This window comes from Cladosporium halotolerans, assembly GCF_011745625.1.
Source record: "Cladosporium halotolerans strain TM138-S3 chromosome Unknown Sca27, whole genome shotgun sequence".
Lineage (NCBI taxonomy): Eukaryota > Fungi > Ascomycota > Dothideomycetes > Cladosporiales > Cladosporiaceae > Cladosporium > Cladosporium halotolerans.
The window spans coordinates 329,188-356,271 of NW_027191478.1; the positions used below are offsets into that span (position 1 = coordinate 329,188).

The window sequence follows — 27,084 nt, forward strand, 5'->3', positions numbered from 1 at the left end:
CGATGCCTTCACATGGCTTGAATACTCCAAGATGATTGGGTAGGCAGATGTCCTTAAAGCTCCTTCTGACCTCTACAAAAACGGCTGTGAAACCCGCAGAAGAGGCTCTCTTATATGATAGTGTGGGATCGGTCCTAGTAGGGACCATTCATGGAGCCATATGCCAAGCATCTCGAGAGCAGAATGTCCACCAGGCTTTCCTCCACCAGTGGAAGTTCGAACTTCGAAGTGGACACCAGCTCGGAGACAATCGGCTAACTCGATGCACAAAATAACAGTGTACGATCATTCCTTGATACTCCTCAGTCAGCCCTCGCCTGCCTTGTTGGACATCTAGGATTGCGGACCATGCCCCGCAACAAGCCAAGGACTGGTTGCTGCACTCCACATTTATTTATCCGTCCAGTTATCCTTCATGTGCACTTCAAACCTCATAGCAAACCATGGACTTGCTGCTATACATCTTCAAAGCCAAGAATGGATACCTCTCCCCACTGTTGACGGTGTCCTCTTAGCTTCGGCGCCTCGCTTTGATCTTCGCCGACCTTCCGATATAGTTCACTTACCCGACTGCTTTTCCGGCCATGCTTGCATTGACTGTCCACATATCCAGAGCCAAAAGGACAAGCATAGCGAAGATCGAGTGGAGAAAGACTTGGCCAATTGATTATATATTGTGACGCTTCACCGGGATGGATCGCGGTCGTTTATCGAAGTGCCGGAATCGCAATCAACTACTCTGGTAAGGAACCCATCAATCAGCAGAAGAAAATTATTTGATCTTCTTGCGATCTTGTTGCTCGCTTCGAACAACATGAGGCCCTCGCTAGCCGCCCTTGCGGCCCTCGGCACTACGGTGGCGGGCGCTGTTAATGTAACCCTTCCCAATGGATGGTTCATCATCCCTCCCGCAACAGACATCTCACCCGGCGATTTCCACGGCCAACCTCGCTACCTCACATGGATGGCCGACAGCCAGATCAAATCCGGCATCGAGCCCACGCACGCCTACACCGTGTCAGCTCTCCTCTCCGGCGTGAAACTGGCCTACGACCGCACCCACGACCCCAAGTACGCCGCATACCTCGCCAGACATGTCGACATCCAGCTCTACCCCGGCTACAACGGCGACATCCTTCTGTACAACAACAGCAACTCGATCGACGACATCCGCTTCGGACACAGCTTCCTCGACATGTACAACTTGACCGGCGGCGAGAACATCTACAAAACCGCCGCGCAGACGCTGAGGAACCAAATCGACCGCACCGGCCGCACGCCCGACGGTGGCTTCTACCACCGCTACCCCGGCTACATCGACCAGGTACGTATCATCCAACACACCGTTCTCCAACGATCTGACTCAGAGCACAGATGTGGCTCGACGGCATCTACATGCTGGACGTCTTCTACGCGCGCTGGACGCACGAGTTCGAGCCCGGCAACACGACGGCCTGGGACGACATCGCGCTGCAGTTCGACCTGATCGACGCCGGCACGACCGTCGACCGCGACCGCACGAACGGCCTGCCTGTCCACGGCTTCGACGTCTCCAAGACGCAAGTCTGGGCCGACCCGGTCACGGGCGCGGCGCCACACGTCTGGGGGCGGGCGGTTGGGTGGTGAGTTCAATTCTGGAGATGTTCCTTCCCGAATGACGGTTCGATTTCTGAACAGAAAACGCTGACATTCAACGGTAAGGTACATCATGGCCCTCGTCGACACCCTCGACTACTTCCCCCCTTCCCACGCCGGCCGCGCGCGCCTCCTAACCTACCTGCGCTCCCTCTGCACCGCCGTGCTCGCGGCCCAAGACCCCGTCTACAAAGGCTGGTACAACATCATGGACCCCGGGCTCGAAAGCCGCTCGGGGAACTACATCGAGAGCTCCGGGACGGCGATGTTCGCGTACGCGTTCTTCAAGTCGCTGAGGCTCGGGTACATCGAGGGGGAGGAGTACGAGGCTGCGGCGGAGAGCGCGTGGGAGCTGATGACGGGGAAGTTTGTGAGGATGGGCGCGAGCGATAATGCGCTGAGGTGGGAGTGGACGGTGCAGACGGGGAGTCTGAGCTCGAATGGCACGTTTGAGGTGAGTTGCTTCTTTTGGGCTGATGTGCCGCTGATGGGATGGGATTGGGATGCTGACGCTGTGGTTGTGCTAGTACTACGCGAGCATTCCGCTGTTCGAGAATGATCTGAAAGGCGTGTCGCCGTTTCTGTTCTCCTCGTACGAGTACGAACTTTATGTGGAGGGGAAGGAGTGAGGCGAAGAGACGGGTAGTGCGTGCTGACGATATCGACGGATCCGAGGTTGGAGGAGGATCATTAGACGGGTCGCGCTACTCGACCCATAGACGAAGAGCTAGATACAGCACCCCCTTGTTCGACGAACGTATCGAATCCCGGCCAGGACTCATTGTCCCCGGAGACAAATCTTCGCTTACCCTGTAATTCTGTGATCACATACTCAGAAAAGAGTATCCACATCACCTGAAACCATGAAGCACAACGAAATCCTCTCGCTCATCATCCAAAACATATATAAATATATTTGACCCACCACACTACCTCAGAACCAACTACAATAGTATACAGAGCCCCCCTTTCCTCACATCGAACGCAACAAAAGAGCACCGCCTCAAAAACTTCCAGAAGAAAGTGTGGGTATGTTGATCAAAATCGGAAATCGGGGAACGTCGAAAAAGCCCTCCTCCTCCTCCTTTTCTTCCTCGCCAATCAATCAGATCTCCTTCTAGAATCGCAAGATGAAGAAAAGAAAAAGAAAAGCAAGAAGCCAGCGCCCTCCCTTACATGATCGTGCCTGTACATCGCCAAGAAAAAGAGGTCCAAAAACAAAGGTCAGAAAGGCCCCAGATAAATCGCACAAAAGGAAAGCTCAGTCGCTCCCGAGCAAAAGAGTAGTAAGTCGTCGTGTCCGCAAAAAAAGCAAAGAGAGCCCCAAATCACCTCACCTCCCCTCCACCTCCCCCCCTACCCAACTCCTCCAATACCCCCCCAGCAACCTCAGCACCTGCCTCTGGCCCATCGCGTCCTCGCACGCCAGCTGCAAGACGCCGCCCTCGAAGACCTCGCCCTCGCTCTCCGCGCCTGCGCCCGCCTTTCCCTTGCCAGCAAACTCGAGGCAGATGCTGTGCGCGAGCTCCTGGCGGTCGAGGTCGGGCGCGCAGGGCGCCTTGAACTCCGAGAGGTGGAACTTCTTGCCCGGGCGCTGCTGGGCGGCGTGCGGGGTGGTTTGCTGCGAGGTGGGCGGGGAGAGGTGCAGGTGGCCGGTTTCGTCGAGGGAGAGCCAGCGGCGTTTCCAGAGCTGGGAGGATGGGTTAGCCTTTTCTTTTTCGGGTGGAGGGGTTTGCTGGGGGGTTGCTTGAAGAGGACTTACGAGAGTGTCGGGGAATTGGACGTTGAGGTCGCCGACTTGGACTGCGGGGGGAGTGTCGCGGTCGAGGTTTGCGGGCGCGGGCGCGGGCGCGGTGGGCGGTGAGGTTGCGGCGACGCTGCCGGCGCGCGAGGCGCTGGTTTCGGTGGGGTTTGCGCTGGCGACGGAGACGGTGCTTGCGCCGATGAGCGAGCGTCGCTTCGAGGAGCCGCCGCCGAAGTTGCTCATGCGTTTGAAGAAGCGGCTGGTGCGGCTTCCGCCGTGCTCTTCGGTCGAGGCGATCGATGCAGAGCCGGGCTGGAGGTCGTTGGCGGGGGTGGGGCCTGGGTTGGAGGCCCTGGTGCGGCCGAGGGATTTGCGGCGAAGGGAGTGTAGAGAGCGGTGATCGGGCGACGTTGGCTCGACAGGTGGAGATGGCATTGGTGGAAGGAAAGCTTGGGAGACGGCGGTCGGTGTTGGGACGCCACGGAGGTGGTTGATCTCGATTTGGGATTCGTGGAGGTCAGCGGTCTTTTCGCCAGAACGCTCGGTGCTGCCAGCCGTGTTAGGGCGGACAATGCGAGCTTTGACGGAAACGGAATCGCGGTTGCTGGTGTTGTCGTGAGTCGTGTTCCAGACGGGAGGTGACTCGAGCTGCTGGACAGCAGGGCTGCTGGAGCCGGTACGTTCAGCGTGAGGTCGCATTCTGAATGCCGAACCAGAGCGCGAATGGGGAGATCGCAGGGTCGGCTTGCGGTCGTTCGAAAGGAGCATCGAAGCTTGATCTGGGGACATCGCCCGGGTAGGGATGTGCACCGGAACGGTGTTTGTTTCTCTGCTAGACATTTCGTTGAGAGCCTGGATGCGGCGAGTGATGCCAGAGCTCACGTTCCTCTTCAGCGATGGGCTGGGAGTGTTACGGTCGATTGGAGAGATGCTGTGAGAGGACAGCCCAGATAGCGGCTGTTGTGCTGGCTCTGGAGAAACCGAGATGTCTCGTTCGGCACGTTGCTGTAGCTGCTGATCAGGTGAGACATCCTGTGCAGGCTGAGACACGCCGTTGGTGATGCTAATCGCTCTCACCGGGCTCCGCGAATTCGAAGCTGCGGAGTCACGGGATGGAGACCTTCCAAGATTCGGCGGAAAGAAAGGCGTGTTGGGTCCCGGAGACTTGGAAACGGACATTTCCCTGGCATCGTGGAATGTCGCGGTTTGCAGCTCTTCGAACAATTCGTTGTCGGACAGGCTGTCAGCAACACTGTTCCGGCGAGTGTCGACGTCAATGTGCAAAGGCTCGACGAGTCCGCGACGACGCTTCGCAAGGTCGCTCATCTGCTTCATTGTTTCCTCCGAAGGTGTCGGAAGTGTACCACTGCTCTCCATGCTGCTCGGATCTCTGCTTTCTGACGCGAAATCTTCTCTTTGCGTGGCCGCTTCGGCAGTCTGTGGTCGCGAAGACGCAGTGGTGACGATAGCTGGCACATCCGTAATGAGGTTTTCGACAGAAGTGGAGAAAGCGGTTTCATCGACGTTCTGGTTGACCGCTTTGGTTTGTGCATTGAGAGTGGTGGCATTGGCCTGTTCAGCAGATGCCTGGGTTTGTTGATGTTCCTCGTCAGGGATCGTCGCGGTCTTAGGCAGCATGTCGTGCTCGAGAGTCTTGGGGCTGGGAGTGGCTGAGTCAACTGCGCCAGCTCGCTGCTGAACCTCTGTCGCGGCGTCTTGAGACTTCTCCTCGACCTCGATCTGTGGTGCGCTTGAAGTTTCCTGCGGTGCAACATCTTGCACGCCAGATGGCGATGCCAATAATCCTGGCGGTTGTGCCAAAGCTTCTTCTTGAGGTTCACCGCTTGGTGTCAGGGTCGCTGGGTCCTCGCTTCCGACTTCTGGTCCATTGTCGTTTTCGACGTTGGAGTTGGAGGTCACTTCACGGGATGCAGCCAATTCACTGCCCGGTTGAATGTGTTGCGCGATAGGCTGCGAAGGCGGTTCCTGCGTAGAAACAGGCACCTGCGGCACCTCTGGCGCATCGTCCACAACCATAGGAGTCTTGACTTGAGGGTTTGACTTTCGCATTTGCTTCTTCCGCAGCTCGACGGCCTTCATCAGTCGCAGTTTTTCCGGTGTCATGGTCGTGCTCTTTTGAGAGGGCATGCTCTTCACACTTCCTCTTGAGATGGGCCTGGGATTGTATTCTGGAACATCGGGGATCGGTGGCGGGGCGGGGAAATTCAACTGGTTCGGCTGGAGGAATCCTCCTGGAGTAGTTGATGATGGCCTCTGCTGCTCTTGCTTCTTGGAAGATCGGTAAGCAGCAGGCAGTAAACTAGTTCCCAAATTTCCGCCGGACTTCCGGTGTTTCTCAGTGGCGGCGACCGGGCGTGGTCCTAGTTTGACCTTGGGCTTCGCCTCGAGATAGCTGAAATCGAAGGGTTCGTCGAGATCGGGCTTCGGGCGTTCAGGCACGGTGACTTGCTCAGTCAGCTCTGGCATAGCTTGCGATCCAGCGTCGGAGTAGACAGTTGAGATTGGTCGTTCAGTGGCCTCGCTAGGTCTTTCAGGCGAAGGTTCGCGAATGCTAGGCGCTTGAACTGGGGCGTGAGAAATTTCGTCGTTCGTAATGTCATCTTTGAGCTCAGCCGTCTGGTCTTCCGGATGCTGCAGCTCGACAGTGCTTGGGATGGTTTCCGTCTCCTTGACCGTCGAAGCATCTGATTCCACTGTCGACGGTGCATACTCCGAAAGCGAGGATGTAGAAGGTGTGAGAGGAGTGATAGATCGGGTGCCAGAGTCTTCGCGAACGAGGAATTGTGATATTGAGGGCTTCGTGCCAGTGGGCGGTGAAGCGGGAAGTGAATGAAAAGACCGCGCTGATCCGGCTGGGCTGACAGGACGTGCCTGCTCGGACCGCATGAGCTGGTCCACCCTTCTTTCAGCCTTGTACCGGCTGGTACCAAATTTGGCGCTTGTACTGCTCTTGGTCCTCATTGGCGCCCTCGGTATGAGCGCACCGTTGCCGCCGTCTTCTGCATCCTCGCTGATTTCGTCCAAGCGAGTGGTGGAGACTGCGGGAGAGGCAGTGTGTAGTGGGAAGGAGGATGCCAGAGATGTGTCGCTAAGCTCGTCCGGGTGGGAGATTTCGAGGATGGTCTCATACGGCGCATATCGCTCGGCGACAGCTTGGAAGTGAACGGCAGTCCTGGCTGTGGGAGTGGTCAGCTTTCATCCGGCCTCAATTCGCGGCCTCATTGCGCATGGCGCAAGAACGTACCCTGCAGCAGGCGCGAAGTGCCCTCCGGAATGTATTTGATGAGGATTTTGCGGCGACGGTAGATGATCAAGCCGTAGAGCGGCGACTTGTCTTCGTACTTGATCAGCTCGTTGCGCGCCTCGTGCACGCCGCCCTTGCCTCGCGCGAGCAGCTCGACGGAGTCCCTGGAGGTGTACTTCAGCAAGAACCAGCCACCGACCTCGACAATGGCGGCATTGTGGGCGTCGGTGACTTCTTGGGCATCGAGGCCATTCAGCGACATGATCGGGTCGCGGCAGCGGGTATGGCGGAGGTGGTTGTCTGGCGCTGCAGGTGTGCAGACAGCGCGGCGTGATCACACTCAGTCGCGCGCGGTGGGATGTGACGGGAGGGGGCGCATCACAGAGGCATGTAGCACTGCCATGGGCTGGCGGCGGCGGCTCACGCTGACATGTGCCTGGCGTGCTGCGGTGCGGTCGTCGCGGAGGGAGATGCAGGCGGTGATGGGGTGCGTGGGAGGTGAGACAGTGTGCAGACAGATGGCGGGCCACGGCAACGAGCAGCTGGACCACAGGGTTCGCGCGAAGAAGCGGGCGAGGAGGACACAGGGCAGAGCTTGGACAGCGCGAGGTGAGAGCACGGAGAGCGCAGCGGCCACGTCGGGCAGGTTGTCGAGCGGTCGACAGGGAAGAGGCCTGCTGCGCGCCGATCAGCGCGCCAGGCTCTGGCACCGCGCGAGTCTATCGACCGGCCCACGCTCGAGCACTGCTTCTACTGGTTGTGAGCATGGCTTCTACTGGTTGTGTGAGCCTGCTTTCTACTGGTTGTGTGAGCATGCTTTCTACTGGTCGTGTCCCGCCAGCCATACAGCGCCGCCCACAGCAGCCAGAACGGCTCCTCTCCCACGCCCGGTAGAGAGGGACAAGCACGGCGAATCACGAACTCGGCGTGCCTCTTCGCACGAGGCCGGCCATGCGTCTGGCCGCGCGCCCCCGTCCTTAGCTGCCCAGTCCGCCCACACATCCCGGTCGATGAGGCTGAAGAGCGTGTTCGCGCTGCCTCCGCCCGCCAATTTCGGCAGCGCTGCCAGATCTCGAATCCTACGCCCCTGTCCCGCCGCACGCCGCTCCGCCTCTCTTCACTCGTCTTCACGCGGGCCCTATAGCACGCCGCCGCTATTGCCGAGTCATGCTCGTCATCTCCCTGCTCCCCCACTGATCTTCACTTCTCGACTACAAGAGGAAGCAAGCCCCGCCGCTACGCAACGCGTGAAGAACGGCGTAGAAGGGTAGAACGACGCTGCGGAGGGTGCGTCGTCACCGTCGTATACCCGTAGCAGAAGCCGTTTGCTCGTATCCTCGAGCGCTTCCCCTTTTCGCATGCATGAGCCTGCACCTTGACCGCGGACGCGGGATGTACCCCCCGGAGGTCACTTACATGTATGACGGCTGACCCGCATGCATCCTATGCCGGCCGGCAATCACCCGCGCAGTCCGATCTGTCTCGGAGTCGGAAGTGCGTGCATGTCGACGGCTCTGAGCTCCGGTTCGTCGGTCTTTCTCCGAAATGGTATGCACCGGGCGACGATTGCAATCCTTCGAGAAGGGGACGACTCTCCGCAGAGCTGGGCAACTGCCTTGTGGATCTAAAATCTAGGATCCAGGTGGCCTTAGGCTCCGAAGTCTCCTTCGACGAGGCTTCCAGAGCCGCTTGGCCAGATAGGGCAACCACGCAGCTCTGCCTTAGGTTCAGCTGCAGGAAAGCCCATCGGAGCCTGCCGATGGATTCACGCCGCTATCTACCACTTCACCACTGCAAGACAAACAATTGTATTGTGACTGTATCGATCGCACGCAAAAGAATTCATACAAATATCAAGTGTTGCATTATCCCAATCCCACAAAAAGTTCCCCCGTTGCACGACCATACTCCAGCGACCTCCTCCCACCACCGCCGAGCTCTCAGCCAACTCATCTAGACCAGACCAGACTCGCCTCCACCACGCCTTCCAATCCAGACTCCAACCGAACCACCACTCCAACCGACAACCCCTCATCCACCTTCCAATCCCACCAACCAACCAACCCCAACCCAAAACAAACCAAAGGAAAAAAAAACCAATGTCCCTCCCCACCCCCCTCCCCCCAGCCCCAACCCTCCCCACCCTCCCTCAATCCACCCAAACAACCCTCCTAACAACCCTCTTCGAACCCTCCCCACCCCTGCACGCCACCCTCCTCCCCCTCCTCCAAACCCCGCACCAAACCTACGCCTCCCTCCTCTCCTCCATCCGCACCCACCTCCTCTCCCTCCGCTCTACCGCCCCAGAAACCCTCCTCGCGATCCTCGCCTCGCACCCGCGCCTCGGCGCGAAAAAAGTCGAGAGCGCGCAGAGCCGGGCGGAGCAGGCGAATCTCCAAGCAGAGGATGATGGCAACGAGGGGAGGGGGGAGGAGCTGGCGGCGCTGAACGAGGAGTACGAGGCGAGGTTCCCTGGCTTGCGGTTTGTGGTTTTTGTGAATGGACGGGGGCGGGGGGAGATTGTGGAGGTGCTGAGGGGGAGGATTGAGCGCGGGGATTGGGAGGCGGAGAGGGTGGGGGGTGTTGAGGTGAGATTTTTTTTTTTTTTTTCTTGTTATTCGTTAGGTTTGGATTGTGCTGTTTGTTGGTGTTTGAGATTGTTGCGGATCTTATGCTGATGTGTTGCTACCTAGGCGATGTGCGAGATCGCGGCTGACAGGGCGGCGAAGCTGGGTGGTGTCTGAGGGATCATTGAACAACGAGACGATGGAGGATCCGGGACGAGCTCCTTCCGGTGGGCAAGGATGGCGCCATGGTCGCAAAATGATTGACGCCGCTGATTCCACTTCCAAGCTTGGCGCTACCTAGGACGTCACCAACAGACCCACGATGAGCATGAACAGGAACGCTGTAGGTAGATACAAATGTTTACGGCCTGCCGATCAAAACTCCAAATCCGTTTACACCACACGCGTATGCAAAAACGTGACCGTGAAAACCCTCAGCTTCACAATCCCCCTCACTTCCCACCCTTCGTCAACCTCCCGCTCTCGCCCTCACTCTCGCTCTCCTCGTCGTCGCTGAACCTCTCGTCCTCGAGCGCAAACATCGTCTCGCCGTCCAGGCTCTCCCTAGGCAGGCTGGAAGGCTTCTTGGGAATGGGCGCGGGGAGAGGCGAGGCGTCGCGCTGGCTGCGCGAGGAGTTCTGGAGCGAGTCGTACGCGGGTGGTTTGGGGTTGCTGCTGCCGTCGCCGTCGCCGGCCTCGAGGTCTTCGAGGTCGAGCGAGTCGCGCGACGCGAGGTCGAAGCCGTCGTCGTCTTGGGCGATCTGTGAGGGGAGTGTTAGTGCGGAGTCGCTTGCAGCGTAGATAGATGTGTGATGTGCAGCTTACCTCATCGCTCATGGCGAAACGGCGGTTGTTAGCCGTGGGCCGCCAGATGTACGCGACGAAAGCCACGTCGGCGAAGTAGATCAGGTTGAGCCAGCCGTCGAGGATGAACCAGCGCGTGGACCAGTGGTTGGGCACGAAGTCCTCGTCGCTCTGGCCCGCGAAAGTCCAGCTGTTGACGAAGAAGAAGGCGAAGATGACGACGATGGAGATCAGGATGCACCACCACAGCTTCTTGTACATCGCGGCCTTGACCGTCTGCTTGCGCTGAGTAAGGTCCTTGAGCGTGTAGTTCAGGCTGTTTAGGGTCCAGACGTAGAAGGCGGTGAGCGTTGCTGCGAGCGGAAGGACGACTAGCAGGACCAAGGGACCGGCGTTTTCGGGTGTCACGGAGAGGGATGCGATCGCGTAGATCATGCCGAAGACGAAGTGCGTGATTGCGAGCCAGCGGACGTATATCATGGTCTTGCCCAGTGAGAGTTTGACAACACCATACCCCATGCAGACAATTAGCAAGAGGAAGAAGGAGAAGCTGTTGCGGAAGGCCGACAGGATCGACACCACTACAAGCAACACCTTAGCTCCCGTGTTGAGGCCATGACGGTTTTGGTAATCATAGAATAGCCAGGTCATGAACATCTCCAGTACGAGGAATGCCAGAATTGCAGTGATGTAGTTCTGCACTGGCAGGATGTCGTGGCGATTGAGGTAATACAGAATCCCCCAACCGATGCCGAGCAGAGCGTACACCAAAGTGAAAGCGGCGTAAAACGGCAGCTTGACGATCTGTGCAGCAGGCAGTTCGCCAAAGGAATTGCGGAATTCCACGACCGCATCATATTCCTCAACACCGAAGCCAAACGTACCGACACAATAATAACCCGTCCGCTTGATTGGGTAGTTGATCGCAGGCGGGTCCTTGAGGTGTACCGCCATTGAAATGACCTGTGATCGGGAGGCTTCTGTCGCGTTGTCTGCCGTGATGAATGCTCCTATGTCTTCTTGCTTGCAATATCCAGAGTCCACATTTCCTTGATCGCAAATGTATACATGCTGTCCCCGGCTTCGTCAGCACAATGCTCAGCTGCTCCTATCCCTCCAGCAATACTGTACTCACGTCGTCTGGGGGATCCACAGGTTTCCCTATCAGATGTTTATCCTGCCACTCGAACACCACCAAGCTTACTATGGGATCTTCGCCCTCGGGGATGTTTTCAGGTTTCATGAATTTGGTCAGGATGAAGGGATCCACGTTTCCGCCCCATCCTTTTCTCGAGTACATGCCGGAGCATACTTGGCGTTTGCTGTCCTTCTGGTTCTGCAATAAATCTGTTCAGTGGCTGTGTGGAGCATGTGTTGTCGATCTGGCGAGACCTACCACAGTCTCTTCTGCTGCCTGAACTCCAGCTAGAAGCTGTAACCCAAGCAGACATGCTGCGCTCCGCCATCTCCCCATTGTGGTTGTGTCTCCCTCTTATCCAACGTCTAATATTCTTCTGATCTTGCGCTCGACTTCTACAGATGGTGGTCTCTTCTAGGCTCGGGCAGTATGCAGCCTTGCCGGATGTCGCAAGCAATGGACCAGCTTCCGGGAGTGCCGCAGAGCTCCGGTTGTAGGACAAGAGGTCGGTCGGTTATAATCGCTGAATCGTTCGGGGTAATGCAGCCTCGTGAATTGTAATGTAGGTATCAATCTCTAAGCAGAGCGTGAATGTGTCGTGATGGCGCGAGGCTCTTCTCGCAGGTCGCAGGCCGACGTTGACATGTGAGCGCGCGCCTCCCCGGCTTCAAGCTCCCGCTGCGTCGCGTCCGCCACGCATGTCTAACGACGACTTTTACCCCCTGTAAGGAGCCCTATGAACGGAAGCACACAACGATCGCAAAAGATTGGTCGATTCGCATAGCGGGCACCGAGATGCCAAACCTCAATCTGTCCGGCAGCCTCAATGTATTGAGGCTGTTCGCGAATCCGGCTCTCTGCCTGCCGCATCATACCGTCTCGTCCTTCGACAAAATTCCCGTCCCGCTGAATGAAGCATTTCAGACGGGCAAAGGCGAGAAGAAACCCGACATTCGCGCTGTAGTCCTGGACAAAGACAATTGCTTCGCGGTCCCGCACCAAAACGAGATCTTTCCCTCCTACAAAACTAAATTCGATGAACTCCGGAAAGCGTACCCAGGATCAAAACTTCTGATCGTCTCAAACTCCTCTGGCACTGGCGCAGATCCCGGATACAAAGACGCCGAGCTTCTGGAAAGCAACACAGGAGTCACCGTCCTACGTCACGCCACGAAGAAGCCAGGCTGTCATGGCGAAATCATGGACTACTTCCGCAGCAAGCCAGACTCCCAAGTCACGAGGCCAGACCAAGTGGCCATCGTCGGCGACCGCCTCTTCACCGACATGCTGATGGCAAATATGATGGGCGCCCACAGCGTCTGGGTCCGCGACGGAGTCGTCGAAGACCGCAACATCGTAAGTAGTGAAGCCCACCAAACATCCAAACCCTCTCAAAACAACCACCTCCCCCTCCTCACAGCACCAAACTAACGCACCCCGACCCCCAGCTCGCCCGCTTCGAGAAACACCTCAGCACCTACCTCTTCGCCCACGGCTACACGGCACCGAACCCACGCAGCGACTTCGAGTAGCACATCCATAAAAAGCCCGCGAGGCTCCAGCGCATGGATCACTTCCTCGCCACAATACGGCCGAGATCGCGCCTTTCGTTGGGAAACGAGCACTCCACGGGGCACAACTGCCCGCGCTGAAATACCGCCGACATGCCTCCATCCCCATGAGGGGGTGCGTTGACGAGGTTCTCCGCCGCCCGCTCTCTCCGCCCCCCTCCTCTCCTCGCTTGCAGAGTCGGTCCGACGTCGCGTGCGCGACCCCGCGGGCGGCGGCGGTTTCTCGCTGCCCCGGTGTCCTCCGCCGGTGAGACGGCGGGGAGTGCAGGAGGGCGGTGGGCTCTTTCCCCTCGGTGGCGTTGAGGGGTGCGGTGATCGCCGGTCGGGGTGGGGTTGGCGTGTGACGTGTGGTGGGAGGGCGGAGAGTTGGATGGGATGGCGGTTTTGAGTGATTTCTCTCTGTAGCGTTTTAGCGAATGCTCGTTGAAGGGCTCTTGATGTTGAATTGGATGTGTCAATCATGATGTTGGTGGTTATTTGCAACGACGGCAGCGAAGAGTAACGTTTGAAGTGACAGTGAGGACAAGGTACCTCGGAGCAAAAGAGTGAAGTTAGAAATCTTCATTAAAACGGTTTTTACATCTGTTCTCACACGCATGAAACCCTTCTCAAGAATGCAAGAGCTCCAAAACGCGAGACGCCATAAACCCCTCACAGAAGTGGTTCTTTTGTTTTTGGCCATTCAACTCAATAAAGGCCTTCCCATAATCCATTCATCCCATCCCATTCAAAACATGTACACCGTGGCAATGCTAAAATCAATGAACTTTTCCGCTTACTCGCCAATGGTGGTGGTGGGAGTGCGCTCCATAGCAGCGCCCTCCTTGTTGGCGTGGGCGTCAGAGTTCTCGCGGCTGCTCTCCTCGTCGGCGGGGGTCTTGCTGCCGCCCCACTTGGCGCTGGTGATGGGGTTGACGCCGAGGATGTACATGGTGTCAATCTCCTCGAGAGAGCGGTCCTTGGACTCAATGACGAAGAAGAAGACGAAGAAGGCGAGGAACAGGCAGGAGCCGCCGAAGACGAGACCGTACCAGTAGCCAATGTCGTTGGTGATGAAGGTGGTGAAGAAAGAGATGAGGAAGTTCTGCATCTTATGTTAGTGAAAGATCGCATAATTGAGGTTGTGAGATTTGCTTACCCAGAGCCAGTTGGAGGCAGTGGCAAGGGCCATGCAGGGGGCACGGTAGCGAGCAGGGTAGAGCTCAGCAACGACAGCCCAGACGAGGGGACCCCAGGTGGTGGCGAAGGAGACGATGAACAGGCAGGTGAAGACGATCAGGACGTTACCCGCGGCGCTGCTGCCAGTCTTCTCGAGAACGAGCTCACCGACGGTCGCGTAGATCAAGAAGCAGATCACAGCCCAAAGAGCACCAACGATGAGCGCCATGCGACGAGAGGACTTCTGGACAACGTAGAGACCACCGAAAGTGCAGAAGACGTTGACGGAGCCGAGGATGATCTGGGTGACGTAGGAGTCAGAGAGACCGACACCCTGGAAGACAGTCGTGCCGTAGTAGAAGAAGAAGTTGGCACCGGTGAGCTGCTGGCCAGCCTGGAGAACGACACCGATCATGACACGACGAAGCATGGTCGGGGCAGTGAACATCTCCCACCACTTGGTGTCCTTTCCAGCCCTCTCCTCATCAAGCTTGAAGCGGATCTCAGCAATCTGGTCGTTGACGGACTTGTGGTTGATGTCAACACCACCGAGCCTGGCAATGGTCGCACGAGCCTCCTCCTCGCGACCCTGACGGAAAGCGAAACGGGGAGACTCCGGAAGGACGAGCATACCACCACCGAGGATCAGGGCCCAAAGGAAACCGAGGCCGACAGTGATGCGCCACGAAGCGCTGCCAGACATGTCGTGAGTGCCGTAGTTGACCATGTAGGCGGTCCAGATACCGAGGGTGACGAAAAGCTGGTAGCAGGCGACGACCACACCACGAATGACCGCGGGAGTGCTCTCAGACTGGTACATGGGGACGGTGACACTGAGGGCACCAACACCCATGCCGGTGACGAGACGACCGACAGCGAATTGAGCCCAGGAGGTCATGGAAGAGATCTCGATGATCATGCCGACCATGCACCAGAATGCAGAGGCAGAGACGGCCATCTTGCGACCAAGGGTGTCCGCGAGCTTTCCAACGATGAGAGAGCCGATCAAAGAGCCAGCGCAGAGCAGAGAGACGATGGTGCCCTGACGGACAGCGTTGAAAGTGTATTGCTCGTGAAGAGGGGCGCTGGGGTCGACAGAGGGCTGGTACTCGCCAAAGCGACGCGCGTAGTCGTCCATGTTGAAGTAACCGGAAATCTGACCGGAAGTGTAACCAAACCTTTCTTGGTGTCAGCGAGAGCCCTGGTCGTTTCGATTGTGCAATTGGAACTTACATGAAACCACCGATACTGGCAACACAGCCCAGGAAGACGGCCATGAAGGTGACCTTCTGGTCAGAGGCAGAGAGCTCATTGTTGCCGGCATGAGCACCGTTGGCAATCGGAGAAGAGGTCTTCTCGAGCTGGGCAGCCTGGTTGGCCTCCCGCTCCGTACGCTTCAGGAACGGCATGTTGTGAAAAGAGGAAGGTCGGGGTGGGGTATCTAGAGAGAGGACATAAAACGAAAGGGGGGTGTCCTGGCGTAGAAGGAGGAGAGGTGAGGGGAGTAAGGTTGGAGGCAGAGGGAGATTGGCGGTTTTTAAGTAAAGAAGGTCAGAGCTTTCAGAAGACTGCTGGACGACACTCGGGGTCCGGGGCCCTGCAACGGGGCTCCCTCAGATGCAGAGTGGAGGATACGAAAAGCGGATGCCGGAGCGCCCAGACCCCGGTGTTGTCAGGAAACGCGCTTGCCATGATCGCGTGCCATCTGGCACGGGCTTTGCGGGCGTGGTGCGTGGTCGAGTGCCTGGTCGACCCGATGCCATATCGAGCTATACCATTTCCAAAGCTGAAGACTGGGTCTCACGTTAAGTGGGTCTGCGCAGGGCGTGCTATAACGGTGGAGGCGTCAACGGAATTACCGCAAGAACTGCTGCCGTGTTCCTGTGCCGATCCGGGTCCTAATAGAGCTGTCGCCGTTTGACTTGCCCCGACTACGCACTGCACAGTGCCGCATACCGTCCCGGCCATCAACTCGCCCGTCAGCGGTAGCTAGCCTTGGCTTGCGTGGGCGGCGACTACCAGAAAGAACATACCGGCTTGGCCCATATTCGTTTGTCAGCGAGCGTTTCAAGCAAAGCTTGCAAAGCCTTTACTGCCGGACGTGACGTGCGTGGTTGAGGTGAGCCAGAAGTTAGAGCTGAGCTAGTGGCGTCGGGAAGCGTCGGGATCCACTCCCGCTCCGTCCCGCGCCTCCCAAGCCTTTTTTCATCGCGACTAAGGAAGTGGCGCAAAATCATACTTCGACGTCTGGTCATCGCAGGACCTCCCAGTCAATTCGCAGAGCCAGCGGTCATGCCATATTGCAACGCACACACGCTTAGTCCGATTTTCTGAATTTGCATTTACGATTTTCCCGATTCTCAAACAAGCTGGAGTCCTAACGGCAGGCAATTTCTCAACACTCCGTTGAAGCACCGAGACTTGGCGGGCGTATCGCGGTCCTTTTTCAACAGCCAGAAGCTGCTGATCCGAGCGTACCGAACATTTACCTTTCGGAGCTGGGAGTTTGAACGCTGCGATCTAACCCTAGCGCCATGCCTAGAAGACTAGAGGAACACGCGTAGAATCATCGTAGAATTTGTTCCTGACTAGTGCGTCGGCGCACGGCTCTCTTCTGCCTCTCTGCATGAAGCGGTGCAAGAAATTCGTTACGATGATTCCGCTTGCCGGCGATTAGCATGTGTGTCCGGGTTGTAGAAATGGCGCAACGTCGTCATCGTCCCACCATGGCCAGACACCACGTGTCGGACGAGTCCGCTCTGCACACTGCTGGTTCGGGAGCCCTATCTTCTTGCGTCTGCCTCCTCCAGCAGCCGTGCTAAGCGCCCGGTTAACGGCATCACATGGTCCATTAAGCTAGCGGTCGCTTGCCTCTAATTCCGACGATACGTTCGAGAAGAAAAGGCGAGCCGCGGAGTTCATGAACCAGATGTTGCCATTACATGTGACTATCATTAAAATACATTCGACAGATCCGGCAACCTCCACCGAACTTGCCACTGGCCAACCTTCCGCGGTCTCGACGGCCTCTATACCGTGTCATCAATCTCATCTTGGGCCGCCTGGGCGTACTGGCCCTTGCCGCTGACGTACGGCGGTCTAAAACGAACTCACAGTCAGCCCTGAAGGCTCCGGCCGTTGTGTTTTCGCTTCCGCGGCTTACCTACTTCAAGTAGTTCCTGACACCAACGAGGCCTGCGGCGCCGACCGCGTATGCACCCAGAAGGTTGCTCCAAGCGACGTCCCCGTATTGCCTCTGACCAACGCACAGCGCCACCAGATCGTAAACCATGCAGCCTCCGAAAATCCAATCGCTGGAGGCACTGAGGCCTGCAAAGCCCAGACCAGTAAGCACCTTGGCCCACATCGGGGTAGGCACGTCGACAAAGTATGCAACACCGTTGTTGTGGAGGAAGTCCAGGATGCCAATCCCCGCAAATGTCTTTGAAACAACGTGCGTAAGGATGCTGCCCCAGCTCTTCGTGTTCATTGGCTCGAGCTGTGTGGAGATGTACCACATCTGCATCAAGCTGTTTATCCAGACGAAGATGTTCGACGTCTTGAGGTTCTCGCTGTTCCAGAAGAACATCCATGTGCCGATGCAGATGTTGCCGATGGCGTAGTACGGCACGAACTTGACCATCTCGTCAAGCTCTTTCTTCTGCGCCGGGTTGGAAGGGTTGTTCTTCCACAGCTTGTACATCCACGCTAGCTGGAACCTTGAGAAGGTATTAGCGTGGGAACCAATGGGTGACCTTTTGGAATATGCTTACATCTGCTGCGGGAAGAAGAATGCACCAATGAAGTATGGCTGGGGCGACCAGAACGAGATATTACGGTTGTGAATATCTAACATGTTGGGCGAAGAGTTGAGGCCATATTGCTGGGCGGCGAAGTCGTAAATGAACGACAAAGGCGCAAGGTAGCGCGCAGTGCTGAGAGAGACACCCATGTTGAAGGCGGTAGTGTGATGCTGTGAAAGGTTCTTTTGTCGGATTTGCCGGTAGGTAAGAAGTTACGATACTGGAAAAGAAAAGGACCTACCTTTTGAGCATGTGCCTGTGCCGTCTTATTATGTTTACCAGTCTGAACGTAAGGATCCGGAGTCGTGATGTCAGAAACCGCTGCGGGCGGCTTGCCGCAGCCCGAATCTGGGGGAGCTCTCGCTCTCGCAAACGGAGGGCGACCCGATGACACTGGCGTGACGATGGTCAATCGGGACGAAAGAACAACATCGGCGAGCCTTATATTGCGATTTTGTTGCTATCCCCGTGCATGCAACAATGCTCCAAAAGTGCCAGTGTTTCCGATGATATCGATGTCGGCCAGAGTCCGCCAATCCGAAATAAGGGTACATAGGGTTAGGGTTGGGGTAAGCCTTCACCTTTGGAACCTCGAGTGCTTCCACTGTCTGATATTTCAGGCATTATGGCATGCAATTATGTCTCCTTGAATATTCAGATTTTTTTTATGGTCTAATAGGAATATCTCTCGATCCAACTCCAAGTTATTGCTCTGCTTACAAAATTCTCGACACGCAGGTCGTCAACATCAGACCCATCATCACTACAAAAAATCCCAACCCAAGCTTCACCGACTCGTCACCTCCACCAACACGCTTAACTGAAACCTCCCATCCTTACTCTCCAATGCACTCGAGTCGAACACAGTGATGCCACCCAGCCGCTTATCACCCAGCTGCTCCCGATGCAGCGCCACAAGCCACCCACTCCCAAGCACATTTGGCGTCCCAAGAACAGCAACATAGGCATCGTTAGCAGTGAACGGACCCGGCCTTACCCGTGTGAAAACATGCCCCGGCCAATTCGGCGGCACGCTCGACCGCACGCCGTCCTTCCTCAGAGCCTCGCTGACGACGTCGACGGTCGCTTGGTTGATCGCGTTGATATTTAGCACATAGTGCAAAGCGTCCCGGTGCTCGTACATCGTCGCCTGAAGCCAGGTCAGGAAAGCGACGTCCGCCCAGTTGCGGAGCTTTGGCAGCGGCGCTGCTGCAGGCCAGTGCTCTGCGGGCCCTTTCTTGTTCTCGACGTACCACGCTGGACCGTAGGATTTGGACGGAATGAGCAGACCTTGCTGAGGATCGAGGACCAGGGCGTAGGTGCCGCCGGTTGCCTGTCATGATTAGTTTCCATTATACGCCCGCGACCTTTCTCTGCACCATACCGGGTGTTTCACGCCATCGTGCACCGTCTCCCGGTCGTGAGTCCACTGCACACCGTGCAAAGTCGGCGATTCGACCGAGATCCCCTTCGCTTTCAAGACACCGACATACTGCCCCAGTGTGTCTCTGACAACCTCCTGGCTCAGATCGGTCGGACTCCAGCCCCAATCTCGCAAGTCGGATACTCTCTGAAACGGCGAGTCGCCGTCGTCGAAAGCCTCGAGAATCTTCCGGCCGCGTGCGCGCGCCTGCTTGAAGTCTGGCGAGGACCTGAGTCCGCGCTTGCGTTGTGTGGTCGTTGAAGTGAGGTCGGAGACGCTGCTCAAGGCGTCATCGTGGCCGGTGTGGTCTTCGCTCGTCGCATCGAGGGCAGTGGGAAGCCCTGGTGTCACATGAGAAACCTCGTTGACGTCCTCGGAATCGCTCGCGAATTGTTCGAACAGCGATCCGCAAGCGCAGAAGACCATTAGCGCCGCGCAGAGAGCGCCTAAGTACCATCGACGCATTACAGCTTGTGGCTGGGTTTTGCGGTGTGATGTCGTACGGCGCGGCACCGAGAAAGGAGCCGATGGCGTACAGTGAATTGTGAGCAAAGATTGAGAGTGCTTTGTGCTCCGAGTCTTGGGCTGAAGCGCTCTGACTTTCGCGCATAGTATCTCGCTGATTCTGATTCTGTGTGAATACTTCCTAGCTCCAACATTGCGCTTCTACAAACAGCACGGATAGGCCAGACGCTGCAAGCCTCAAAGTGGAGCACATGGAAATTTGATCCATTCGAGAGCAATCGATGTACTCGAGGCCAATGGAAGCTGGGCGGTCTTTCATTTACGAGTACTCGTCATCTACGTCTAAAGCGCTCAGCAAACGACCGCTCTCGCTTCTCGACACAAAAGAAATCATCAAAATCCATAATCCAATTCTTACCGCTCATCGCTGTCTATCGCAAAAGACACAACCGTCGTGATCGTCATCATCATGCCTCCTCCAGCAGGTGCTCTTCCTCCATCGTTCATGGTTGTTCCCTCATTTATCCAGGTCCCTGCTCTAAGCCTTGGGATCGACATTGCCCTTGACCACCTCCAACACACCCCCATCGAGCGAGCTGATAGGTGTCTGCGTCCCACTTCCCGCAACAGGGCTAGCCGTAATGTTCGGAGTGCCGATACCACTGAACGGGCTCACCGCGCCACTCGGCGGCACCGGGATCTTGATATCCTCCGGGCTGGCCGGGACCATCGGCGACGGAAGCCCGTCGATGTGGATGCGCTTCGCGGAGTTGTTGTACGAGGCCGGGATGATCTCGATGATCTCGTCGCGCGGGAATTGCAGGCTTGGGATGTCCGTCGCGGAGCAGGCCATGAGGTAGCCGTACAGGACGCGGAGGACGGACTCGTGCGCGATGATGAGGAGGTCGTTTTGCTCGCGCTCGAGTTCGAGAATGATGGGTTCGAGGCGGACGGCGAGGTCGTGGTAGGACTGGTGATGTTAGCGTGGAGTCAAAAGGTATGGAAATGTTGTGCTTACCTCAGCACGCGGGTATCTGTGGTGGTAAGGGTCCTGTTCGTGCTTGCCGACCTCGTCAGGGTACTGCTCTCTGATCCGGCGCTCACTCATTTTCTCGCAGACTCCAGGGTTCAGCTGGCTCATCTGACTGCGCTGTCTGACACGGTAACCTTGCTCCTCTAGGAACTGCGACGTTTCTATCGTGCGCCTGCGTGTGCTGGTCCAGACTGTCAATGGCTTGGAAGCGGTCGACTCCGGAGCGCCAGCCTTGACGAGGTTCTGACGCTCCGACTCGCGGTGAGCAATCAGTGTCGCAGTCATCTTCTTTGCGTAGTCTTTGCCCTCCTCGCTTAGACTGGCGTCAGCCTTGTAGCTGTCCTCTTCGCTAGTAGTACCGGCACGACAGAAGTACGTCTGCCGGCTTTTGATGTGCAAATTGAGCAGGTAGAAGACGATACGCTGAGATAAGTACCCAAAGGCAGCGTTGTTGACAATCATACGCTCTCCAGCGTTGATCATTTTGACGTAGTGAAGATCTTTCTCCTCGATTGTCTCGTAGTGAGGAATGCGCGAGTTGATGCGGTGGAGATAGTCTTTCACCGCATCTTCAGGTGACCAGCCGATGTAGTCCGGAGATGAGATTTTGACCGATCGAACGTTCTCCTCGATGATTCTCTCGTCGGTACAAGTGCTCTCTATGAACAGAGTCTGGATGTTTTGCTTCTCGAATTCCTTAGCCAGAGCATGACGTCCTGTGGCCAAGGGGTTGACGGCGTCGAAGATCGCAATCTGGCCTTTCTCATGGTTGAGGAAGTGAAGAATGTCTTCGCGGCACTTCTTCAAGATCTTGTTCCTCAGGAGTACTGACGAGGTGCTTGCGTTTACAAAAAAGTAGTCATCCGGGATCTCGCCTTTAGGCCCTAGGTGTGCCCGGCGGTAGTCACCAAGATGGAAGATGTGGGTCTTGACTCCAAGCCAGCGGAGGTAACGTGCAAGGGCAACACTGACGTGGGTCTTGCCTCGAGCGGGCAGGCCTACGGTAGCTATGACGATTCTTCCAGAATGGAATAGGCGACCTGACTCTGTCGAGTAGAGCTGTGCAGGAGCCATGGAGGCCTTCTCCGGCAAGTCGTGAATGGCGTCCACATTTGTGCTAGAGCGGCGGCGGAAGTTGGCAGACCTTGCTGCCAGGTCGGCGGTGCTGTCACATATTAGCTCGGAGCTCTTGCTCTGACAGAACGCAGGCACGAAAGGAAGACATACAGTAGAGTGTCCATGGCGAAGATTGATCACTTCGTTGACCGCTGTGCCGGAAAGCAGCCTGTTGGTCTCTTCCAGCTGTGTGGTAAGTGAAGCTGCAGGACGTACGTCAAGGCACTTGGTTGAGGCTCCGAGGGGGCCCGATGGCCACTCGTGGAACGTTGACAAAAAAAGCAGTCTCAGCGGATAAACCGAGATGCAGACGCCAGTGGAGGACTTCCGCTCGAAGAACGCTAGATATATTGCCGTGACGCTTCCGAATAAGGCGGGCTACCGGGGACGAGAGGAGGGGGGTGCTCTAACGTGGGATGGCAGTATCTCGGCCTCGAGCTCTATCAGAAGCGGGCTATCGCAACCTTCGCGGGCGCTGGTCGCGTTGGCTAGCCGGCTTGTCGTCCGTCACGTGAGTCAGATGGATTGTTGTGACAACAGCTGGGCACCAGCGAAAATTGGATGTATCGAATACGCGTACTTGAACATGACGAGTATGTCAGCCCACCAGCAGGTTCACCTTATCGCGGCGAGCTGTGCCGCACGTGCAGGCGGGCGCAGACATGAGGTGATGGCCTCGGAAGAGAGGCCTCGGGTCGCTACGGCAAAGGCCCGAGCCGCCGACATCATCGCGACCTCCGGACTGGACTTTTTGCACGACAGCTCAGCAGCCCGTTACGCCCATCACAGGAGACGGCGAGCGAAACGCATCACCGACTCCCTTCCCACCCCATCTCCATCACCTCCGACGTCGCCAACGCCTGTCAGATTCGCTGACCTGGACGCTTCTCGCCCGCGCCGCCCGCCCTCACATCTCTCGCCATGGCTGCTGCAACTCCTTTAGAACAGCCGGTGCCCGTCGTGCCCGCCGGCGCCCTTCCTCCCATCGATGTCACTAAGCCCGGTTCCATCTCACAGCCTACGCCGCGCACCGGCGGCATCTTCGACTCCGTTCTGGACACATACAGGTCTTTCCAGGACCGAAGAGCAGCCCTCGGCCTGAGCAACCCCGGCACCGTCGACAACATCGCCGCTGAGGTCCAGAGGAATGTCTTCCTCACCAACCAGACCTTCTCCGGCCTGCGCGCAGAGTTGAACAAGAGCTTCTCAATTGCGCCTCTTTTCCAGATCAGCCATGCCTTCTCCGCTGGCTCTCAGATGCTCTCCCCGTACACCTTCCTTGGTCTCTACGGCACGAACAACGTAAGTCGCAACCGTCAAGCGCCATGCGCATTTCTCATCTGAACACTCGCACTAACTCCTACAGACTCTTTGCCAAGCGCAGCTTGACTCCGACCTCTCCCTCTCCGGCCGCTTCAACCAGCGCATCACCGACCGTCTGAGCTTCAAGTCCCAGATCCAGATCCAGCCTTCTTCCATGGCCGGCCCCGGTGCCGCCCAGGTCTCGCTTGAGCAGGACTACACCGGCGCCGACTTCAGCGCCAGCATCAAGAGCATCAACCCGAGCATTCTTGAGGGCGGCCTCACCGGCATGTTCATTGGTTCATACTTGCAAGCCGTCACTCCCCGTCTCGCGCTTGGTCTCGAGGGTGTTCTGCAGAAGCCTGGCGGTGGCATGGGTCCCGAGGCTGCTCTGAGCTACGCTGGAAAGTACAAGGGTGACGACTGGATCGCCAGCCTGCAGCTCCTGACCCAGGGCGGTCTTCAGGGCAGCTACTGGAGGCGTCTGACGGACAAGGTGGAGACTGGTGTCGATGTCAACCTGCAGTTTGCCGGCGGCAACCCCATGATGGGTGGCCCCAAGAGGGAGGGTGTTGCCACTCTCGGTGCCAAGTACGAGTTCTCGCGATCCATCTTCCGCGCTCAGGTCGACTCGCAGGGCAAGATTGGCTGCCTTCTCGAGAAGGTCGTCGCACCTCCCGTCCGCATGACCTTCGCTGGTGAGATGGACCACGCCAAGGTAGGCCCTGAAATCCAGCATCAATTTCTCGTTACAGCCCGCTAACATTGAACACAGAACGCCGCCAAGCTCGGTCTCGCAGTCTCCATCGAAGCATCCGGCGAGGAGCTCATGGAGCAGCAGGACAAGGTCCTCCCTCCGACCCCGCCCTTCTAAACAACTCGCTCAACAATACTACAAAGCGAGCATGAAGAACACTAATCTTCACTCTGTACACTAGCACACATTCGGGGGACGCAGGTCGATTTACGCGGAAAGCGGAGACGTGGATTGGAATGATACCACTTTCGCATGTAGGGATAGAGGAGAGAGATACGAACGATCAGGTAGTGAACAAGAGGCGGAAACCAAGTCGGCCGCATACCGAGGACAGCAGGCGTGTGTGCGTGTGTGTCTTTTATGGGATCGTGCACGCGCTTTTCTTTTCGGGAGCATGGCATAGCGCATCGTGGGGTTTCGGGTGCGGCCGGTCTGCCCTGTTCGTTTATCGCTTCGGGGGAGCCTTTTGTGTATAAGTATTGCATCGAAGGAGCCTTTTCAAACAGTGCCGTCTCAGTTCGGATCCTGCTATACTTCGCAACACTTCTGCCATAACCAAGGCCTTGCTGTGTGCGCAAGAAAAACGCTCGCGTGACTTTGGCATGCGACAGAAAGACTGGCAGATCTATATCAATGGGTACCATTGCAACTCTAATTCGAATAAAGCGATCGATCTCAATACGACAAACGGAGCTATCGCCGGTCAGAAAGTGATGATTGATTTCCACGGTCTGCAAAAGTGGGTTCGCGCCGGACCCTAAATTCTAAACCCTGGTGCCAAAGCGCCTCGTTTCCATACTTTTTCTAGATCTACAACTCCGGCCGTGACCCCGCTGCTCCGTTTTGCCCTGATATCTCACAAAGCTTCTGCCCGGGAAGCATCGGAGCACCCATACAATGGCGCGCGCAAACGAGCAGCAAGCAACCGCTGGCGCGCCCTCGAACGGCGGCGCACCCGTTGACCTCGCCCTCCGCAGTAACTCCAACGAAGCCGCCCAGAACCGCGCCAGCAGCAAAAGCTCAGCGGACGCCGAGTCCCAGCAGGAATCCGCATCCGAGGACAGCGACTCGAGCATGAGCGAGGACGACTCCTCGTCCTCCGACGACAACGCCAGCGACGACGTCGCGACAGTCACCACGGGCAAGAAACCCGATTTCTCTTCAGCGCGCGTCGCTTCTGGCGCGCCGTCGCTGGAAGACAGGCTGAAGGCTTTCCTACCGCAGCTGGCGGAGGCGAACAGCGCGCTTGGGAAAGAGGGCGCGAATAAGTACAGTATGGAGGATGTGGGGGACGATGAGCCGCATATTGAGATGAGTTTGGGGCTTGGGGTGTTGGAGGAGACGAAGGGGAAGGAGGGGGAGGATTCGTCGGAGGATGAGGATGAAGGTGGAGAGGAGGGTGGGGAGGCGCCTGAGGGTCGGGGAAAAGAGAAGGATGTTATGGGCAAGCTGATGGGTGGGAGGAATAATGCGGCGGGAGCGATTGAGGAGGTTGGCTGAACGATTCAAGATCTGCCGATAAGATTCTCGCAACATATCATGACGGTTCGCGCAACTCGCGCATCGGAAAGAATGGCTATGACCGAGTGTGCTTGCTAGACAGGCACAAGTGACAACCTCGCTCTGGAGGAGTTGGACGTCATACTTGGAGAACCGATTGTCTCACTGCGAGCGACTCCACTACCGACCCGTCGCGCTTAGGTACGTGACGAAAATCGGTCACAAAAACTATCAGAGCCTCGGACCAAGTCCTCCATGGAAAGCAATCATTCTGATAGGAGTACTGGCGCTCACAACAGAGAAAGCCCACTCTGTGATTCAAGAGACTCATCAAGACAACTGTGAATGCGCCGACGCCAAGGTCCTATCACTATGATGACACAGCATTCTGGCTATAGAGTTATATACAACGCCATCCATAGTCCGCAATCAAGTACACGCCACCAGATCACGTCTGGTGGTAAAGGTTGACAGGAATGCCATCCCTCTGCCCACTCTTAACCAACGCCTCCAAAATCTCAAGATCCCCCAGCGCCTCCTGCGGGCTCTGCTGCGGATCCGGCTTGCCCTCCTTAATACTCTTCGCCCATGCAAAAACCTCCTGCTTGACACCCCCAAACGCATCCTTCGCCTCCTCCGTCGTCCCCTCCGCCTCCCCCCTCTTCTTAACAGTAACCAACCCCTCAAATGGCCTCACAACCACCTCTCCCCCCTCACACGCAACAACCCACTCGTTCCCCGTCGCCGTCGTCCCAAAACTGATTGAAAGCGTCCCCAGGCCCCCATTCCGCAACCTCACTGTCGCATCCGCCGTATCGACAGGAGGCAGATATTTCTGGTGCTGCGCCGTGAAGGCGCTCAGGCTCGCCGCCGCCGCCTCGCTGCCCAGCAGGCACCGCATGCCCGCGATGCTGTGCACGCCGCCGTCGAGCAGGAACCCGCCCTGGTACTCGGGCGCCGCGCGCCACGCGGTCGAGATGTACTTCGTCCCCGGCTGGATGCAGGTCTGCATGCGCACGCGGAAGTTGAGGACGGGGCCGAGCTCGCGGGCGCGCTGGGCGCCGATGATGAAGGCGTTGAAGTAGCGGAACTGCTCGGCGATGGCGAGGGTGGCGTTGTGGGTGGAGGCGTTGCTGGTGTACCATTGGATGAGCTCGCGGGCGGTTACGACGTCTTTGGCGATGGGCTTTTCGGCCAGGACGTGCTTGCCGGCGCTGAGGGCTTGCTTGATGTAGGTTGGCTGGACGGGGATAGGGAGCGCGATGATAACGGCGCGGATGTCAGGGCGAGAGAGGAGTTCGGAGAGGGGTTTGCTGTCGTCGGAGTAGAGGTCGACGTGGGAGAGGGTGGAGGCGACGTTTTGGGCGGATTGGAGGGAGCGCGAGTAGATTGCTCTGAGCTCGAGGTCGGAACTGGCTTGGACGGCTGGGAGGTGCTGTTCTTTCACGAATATTCCTGCAGAATGTGTTAGAGAGACAGGATATCATCTTGTGCATAGATGATTCTGTGGCGTACCGCTGCCAATGATGGCGACTCCAATTTTCTCAGCCATCTTTACTGCAGGCTGTTGGTGTATTGACAGGACTGAGCTTGCGAGTCTATTGATTCGCAACAAATACTCTGAAAAGTGTGCACCTATCCTTGCCAGATGTTGATGATGATGATGAACTTTATTCCGCCCGGCGCTAAGCACCTAAAGGGCAACACTCTGTTTACGTCTAAAAGTCTACGTCCACCTTGAAGAGATTGAATCAGACACAGCCCCCAAACTCATTGTCCTTCACCGCGGAGTCATCTTGACAA

At 57.1% G+C, this 27,084-nt stretch overlaps 12 protein-coding genes across 12 annotated transcripts; 5 read left to right on the forward strand and 7 right to left on the reverse strand.

The window, feature by feature from the left end:
• The first annotated feature begins 558 nt into the window (after nt 1–558).
• WHR41_06812 (uncharacterized protein) lies at nt 559–2,426 on the forward strand. Its single transcript, XM_069375417.1, has 4 exons — nt 559–1,324; nt 1,375–1,622; nt 1,702–2,089; nt 2,163–2,426. The coding sequence occupies exons 1-4, from the start codon at nt 815–817 to the stop codon at nt 2,262–2,264; spliced, it is 1,248 nt and encodes a 415-aa protein (XP_069227364.1). The 5' UTR covers nt 559–814; the 3' UTR covers nt 2,265–2,426.
• A 542-nt stretch (nt 2,427–2,968) lies between these two features.
• On the reverse strand, nt 2,969–7,163 carry WHR41_06813 (uncharacterized protein; the record flags this gene model as incomplete). The annotated part of the gene is made up of 3 exons (XM_069375418.1): nt 6,645–7,163; nt 3,398–6,576; nt 2,969–3,325 (listed from the first exon to the last, which is right to left on the reverse strand). Exons 1-3 carry the CDS (start codon nt 6,904–6,906, stop codon nt 2,969–2,971), a joined length of 3,798 nt encoding a protein of 1,265 aa, XP_069227327.1. The 5' UTR covers nt 6,907–7,163.
• Nucleotides 7,164–8,743: 1,580 nt separating this feature from the next.
• On the forward strand, nt 8,744–9,642 carry WHR41_06814 (uncharacterized protein; the record flags this gene model as incomplete). The annotated part of the gene is made up of 2 exons (XM_069375419.1): nt 8,744–9,232; nt 9,338–9,642. 2 exons carry the CDS (start codon nt 8,744–8,746, stop codon nt 9,386–9,388), a joined length of 540 nt encoding a protein of 179 aa, XP_069227370.1. The 3' UTR covers nt 9,389–9,642.
• WHR41_06815 (uncharacterized protein) lies at nt 9,541–11,771 on the reverse strand. Its single transcript, XM_069375420.1, has 4 exons — nt 11,412–11,771; nt 11,151–11,351; nt 10,037–11,086; nt 9,541–9,972 (listed from the first exon to the last, which is right to left on the reverse strand). The coding sequence occupies exons 1-4, from the start codon at nt 11,487–11,489 to the stop codon at nt 9,664–9,666; spliced, it is 1,638 nt and encodes a 545-aa protein (XP_069227369.1). The 5' UTR covers nt 11,490–11,771; the 3' UTR covers nt 9,541–9,663.
• WHR41_06816 (uncharacterized protein) lies at nt 11,625–12,993 on the forward strand. Its single transcript, XM_069375421.1, has 2 exons — nt 11,625–12,509; nt 12,602–12,993. Exons 1-2 carry the CDS (start codon nt 11,949–11,951, stop codon nt 12,683–12,685), a joined length of 645 nt encoding a protein of 214 aa, XP_069227368.1. The 5' UTR covers nt 11,625–11,948; the 3' UTR covers nt 12,686–12,993.
• A 277-nt stretch (nt 12,994–13,270) lies between these two features.
• WHR41_06817 (uncharacterized protein) lies at nt 13,271–15,940 on the reverse strand. The gene is made up of 3 exons (XM_069375422.1): nt 15,116–15,940; nt 13,863–15,060; nt 13,271–13,808 (listed from the first exon to the last, which is right to left on the reverse strand). Exons 1-3 carry the CDS (start codon nt 15,289–15,291, stop codon nt 13,500–13,502), a joined length of 1,683 nt encoding a protein of 560 aa, XP_069227367.1. The 5' UTR covers nt 15,292–15,940; the 3' UTR covers nt 13,271–13,499.
• An 859-nt stretch (nt 15,941–16,799) lies between these two features.
• On the reverse strand, nt 16,800–17,907 carry WHR41_06818 (uncharacterized protein). The gene is made up of 3 exons (XM_069375423.1): nt 17,656–17,907; nt 17,050–17,601; nt 16,800–16,981 (listed from the first exon to the last, which is right to left on the reverse strand). The coding sequence occupies exons 1-3, from the start codon at nt 17,832–17,834 to the stop codon at nt 16,912–16,914; spliced, it is 801 nt and encodes a 266-aa protein (XP_069227386.1). The 5' UTR covers nt 17,835–17,907; the 3' UTR covers nt 16,800–16,911.
• A 565-nt stretch (nt 17,908–18,472) lies between these two features.
• Nucleotides 18,473–19,573, reverse strand: WHR41_06819 (uncharacterized protein; the record flags this gene model as incomplete). Its single annotated transcript, XM_069375424.1, has 2 exons — nt 18,473–19,018; nt 19,070–19,573. The coding sequence occupies 2 exons, from the start codon at nt 19,571–19,573 to the stop codon at nt 18,473–18,475; spliced, it is 1,050 nt and encodes a 349-aa protein (XP_069227385.1).
• A 245-nt stretch (nt 19,574–19,818) lies between these two features.
• WHR41_06820 (uncharacterized protein) lies at nt 19,819–22,012 on the reverse strand. The gene is made up of 3 exons (XM_069375425.1): nt 21,834–22,012; nt 20,592–21,771; nt 19,819–20,543 (listed from the first exon to the last, which is right to left on the reverse strand). Exons 1-3 carry the CDS (start codon nt 21,845–21,847, stop codon nt 20,112–20,114), a joined length of 1,626 nt encoding a protein of 541 aa, XP_069227383.1. The 5' UTR covers nt 21,848–22,012; the 3' UTR covers nt 19,819–20,111.
• A 631-nt stretch (nt 22,013–22,643) lies between these two features.
• On the forward strand, nt 22,644–23,898 carry WHR41_06821 (uncharacterized protein; the record flags this gene model as incomplete). Its single annotated transcript, XM_069375426.1, has 3 exons — nt 22,644–23,024; nt 23,089–23,742; nt 23,800–23,898. 3 exons carry the CDS (start codon nt 22,644–22,646, stop codon nt 23,896–23,898), a joined length of 1,134 nt encoding a protein of 377 aa, XP_069227384.1.
• Nucleotides 23,899–24,678: 780 nt separating this feature from the next.
• On the forward strand, nt 24,679–25,281 carry WHR41_06822 (uncharacterized protein; the record flags this gene model as incomplete). Its single annotated transcript, XM_069375427.1, has 1 exon — nt 24,679–25,281. The coding sequence occupies one exon, from the start codon at nt 24,679–24,681 to the stop codon at nt 25,279–25,281; it is 603 nt and encodes a 200-aa protein (XP_069227403.1).
• A 278-nt stretch (nt 25,282–25,559) lies between these two features.
• WHR41_06823 (uncharacterized protein) lies at nt 25,560–26,943 on the reverse strand. The gene is made up of 2 exons (XM_069375428.1): nt 26,797–26,943; nt 25,560–26,736 (listed from the first exon to the last, which is right to left on the reverse strand). The coding sequence occupies exons 1-2, from the start codon at nt 26,831–26,833 to the stop codon at nt 25,730–25,732; spliced, it is 1,044 nt and encodes a 347-aa protein (XP_069227404.1). The 5' UTR covers nt 26,834–26,943; the 3' UTR covers nt 25,560–25,729.
• Nucleotides 26,944–27,084: the final 141 nt, after the last annotated feature.

Excerpts from the sequence above, each read along its gene's own strand:
- WHR41_06812 (XM_069375417.1), top strand. The coding sequence starts at position 815 with ATGAGGCCCTCGCTAGCCGCCCTTGCGGCCCTCGGCACTACGGTGGCG. Across the intron at positions 1,325-1,374 it reads ACCCCGGCTACATCGACCAG|ATGTGGCTCGACGGCATCTA; the intron begins GTACGTATCATC and ends CTCAGAGCACAG. Across the intron at positions 1,623-1,701 it reads TGGGGGCGGGCGGTTGGGTG|GTACATCATGGCCCTCGTCG; the intron begins GTGAGTTCAATT and ends TTCAACGGTAAG.
- WHR41_06815 (XM_069375420.1), bottom strand. The coding sequence starts at position 11,489 with ATGGGGAGATGGCGGAGCGCAGCATGTCTGCTTGGGTTACAGCTTCTA. Across the intron at positions 11,352-11,411 it reads AGGCAGCAGAAGAGACTGTG|AACCAGAAGGACAGCAAACG; the intron begins GTAGGTCTCGCC and ends GATTTATTGCAG. Across the intron at positions 9,973-10,036 it reads GTTTCGCCATGAGCGATGAG|ATCGCCCAAGACGACGACGG; the intron begins GTAAGCTGCACA and ends CTCCCCTCACAG.
- WHR41_06816 (XM_069375421.1), top strand. The coding sequence starts at position 11,949 with ATGCCAAACCTCAATCTGTCCGGCAGCCTCAATGTATTGAGGCTGTTC. Across the intron at positions 12,510-12,601 it reads TCGTCGAAGACCGCAACATC|CTCGCCCGCTTCGAGAAACA; the intron begins GTAAGTAGTGAA and ends CCCGACCCCCAG.
- WHR41_06817 (XM_069375422.1), bottom strand. The coding sequence starts at position 15,291 with ATGCCGTTCCTGAAGCGTACGGAGCGGGAGGCCAACCAGGCTGCCCAG. Across the intron at positions 15,061-15,115 it reads GCCAGTATCGGTGGTTTCAT|GTTTGGTTACACTTCCGGTC; the intron begins GTAAGTTCCAAT and ends ACACCAAGAAAG. Across the intron at positions 13,809-13,862 it reads CTGCCTCCAACTGGCTCTGG|AACTTCCTCATCTCTTTCTT; the intron begins GTAAGCAAATCT and ends CATAAGATGCAG.
- WHR41_06818 (XM_069375423.1), bottom strand. The coding sequence starts at position 17,834 with ATGGGTGTCTCTCTCAGCACTGCGCGCTACCTTGCGCCTTTGTCGTTC. Across the intron at positions 17,602-17,655 it reads TTCTTCTTCCCGCAGCAGAT|GTTCCAGCTAGCGTGGATGT; the intron begins GTAAGCATATTC and ends TACCTTCTCAAG. Across the intron at positions 16,982-17,049 it reads GGTGTCAGGAACTACTTGAA|ACCGCCGTACGTCAGCGGCA; the intron begins GTAGGTAAGCCG and ends AGTTCGTTTTAG.
- WHR41_06820 (XM_069375425.1), bottom strand. Across the intron at positions 20,544-20,591 it reads ACAGATACCCGCGTGCTGAG|TCCTACCACGACCTCGCCGT; the intron begins GTAAGCACAACA and ends TAACATCACCAG.
- WHR41_06823 (XM_069375428.1), bottom strand. The coding sequence starts at position 26,833 with ATGGCTGAGAAAATTGGAGTCGCCATCATTGGCAGCG. Across the intron at positions 26,737-26,796 it reads AGTCGCCATCATTGGCAGCG|GAATATTCGTGAAAGAACAG; the intron begins GTACGCCACAGA and ends CACATTCTGCAG.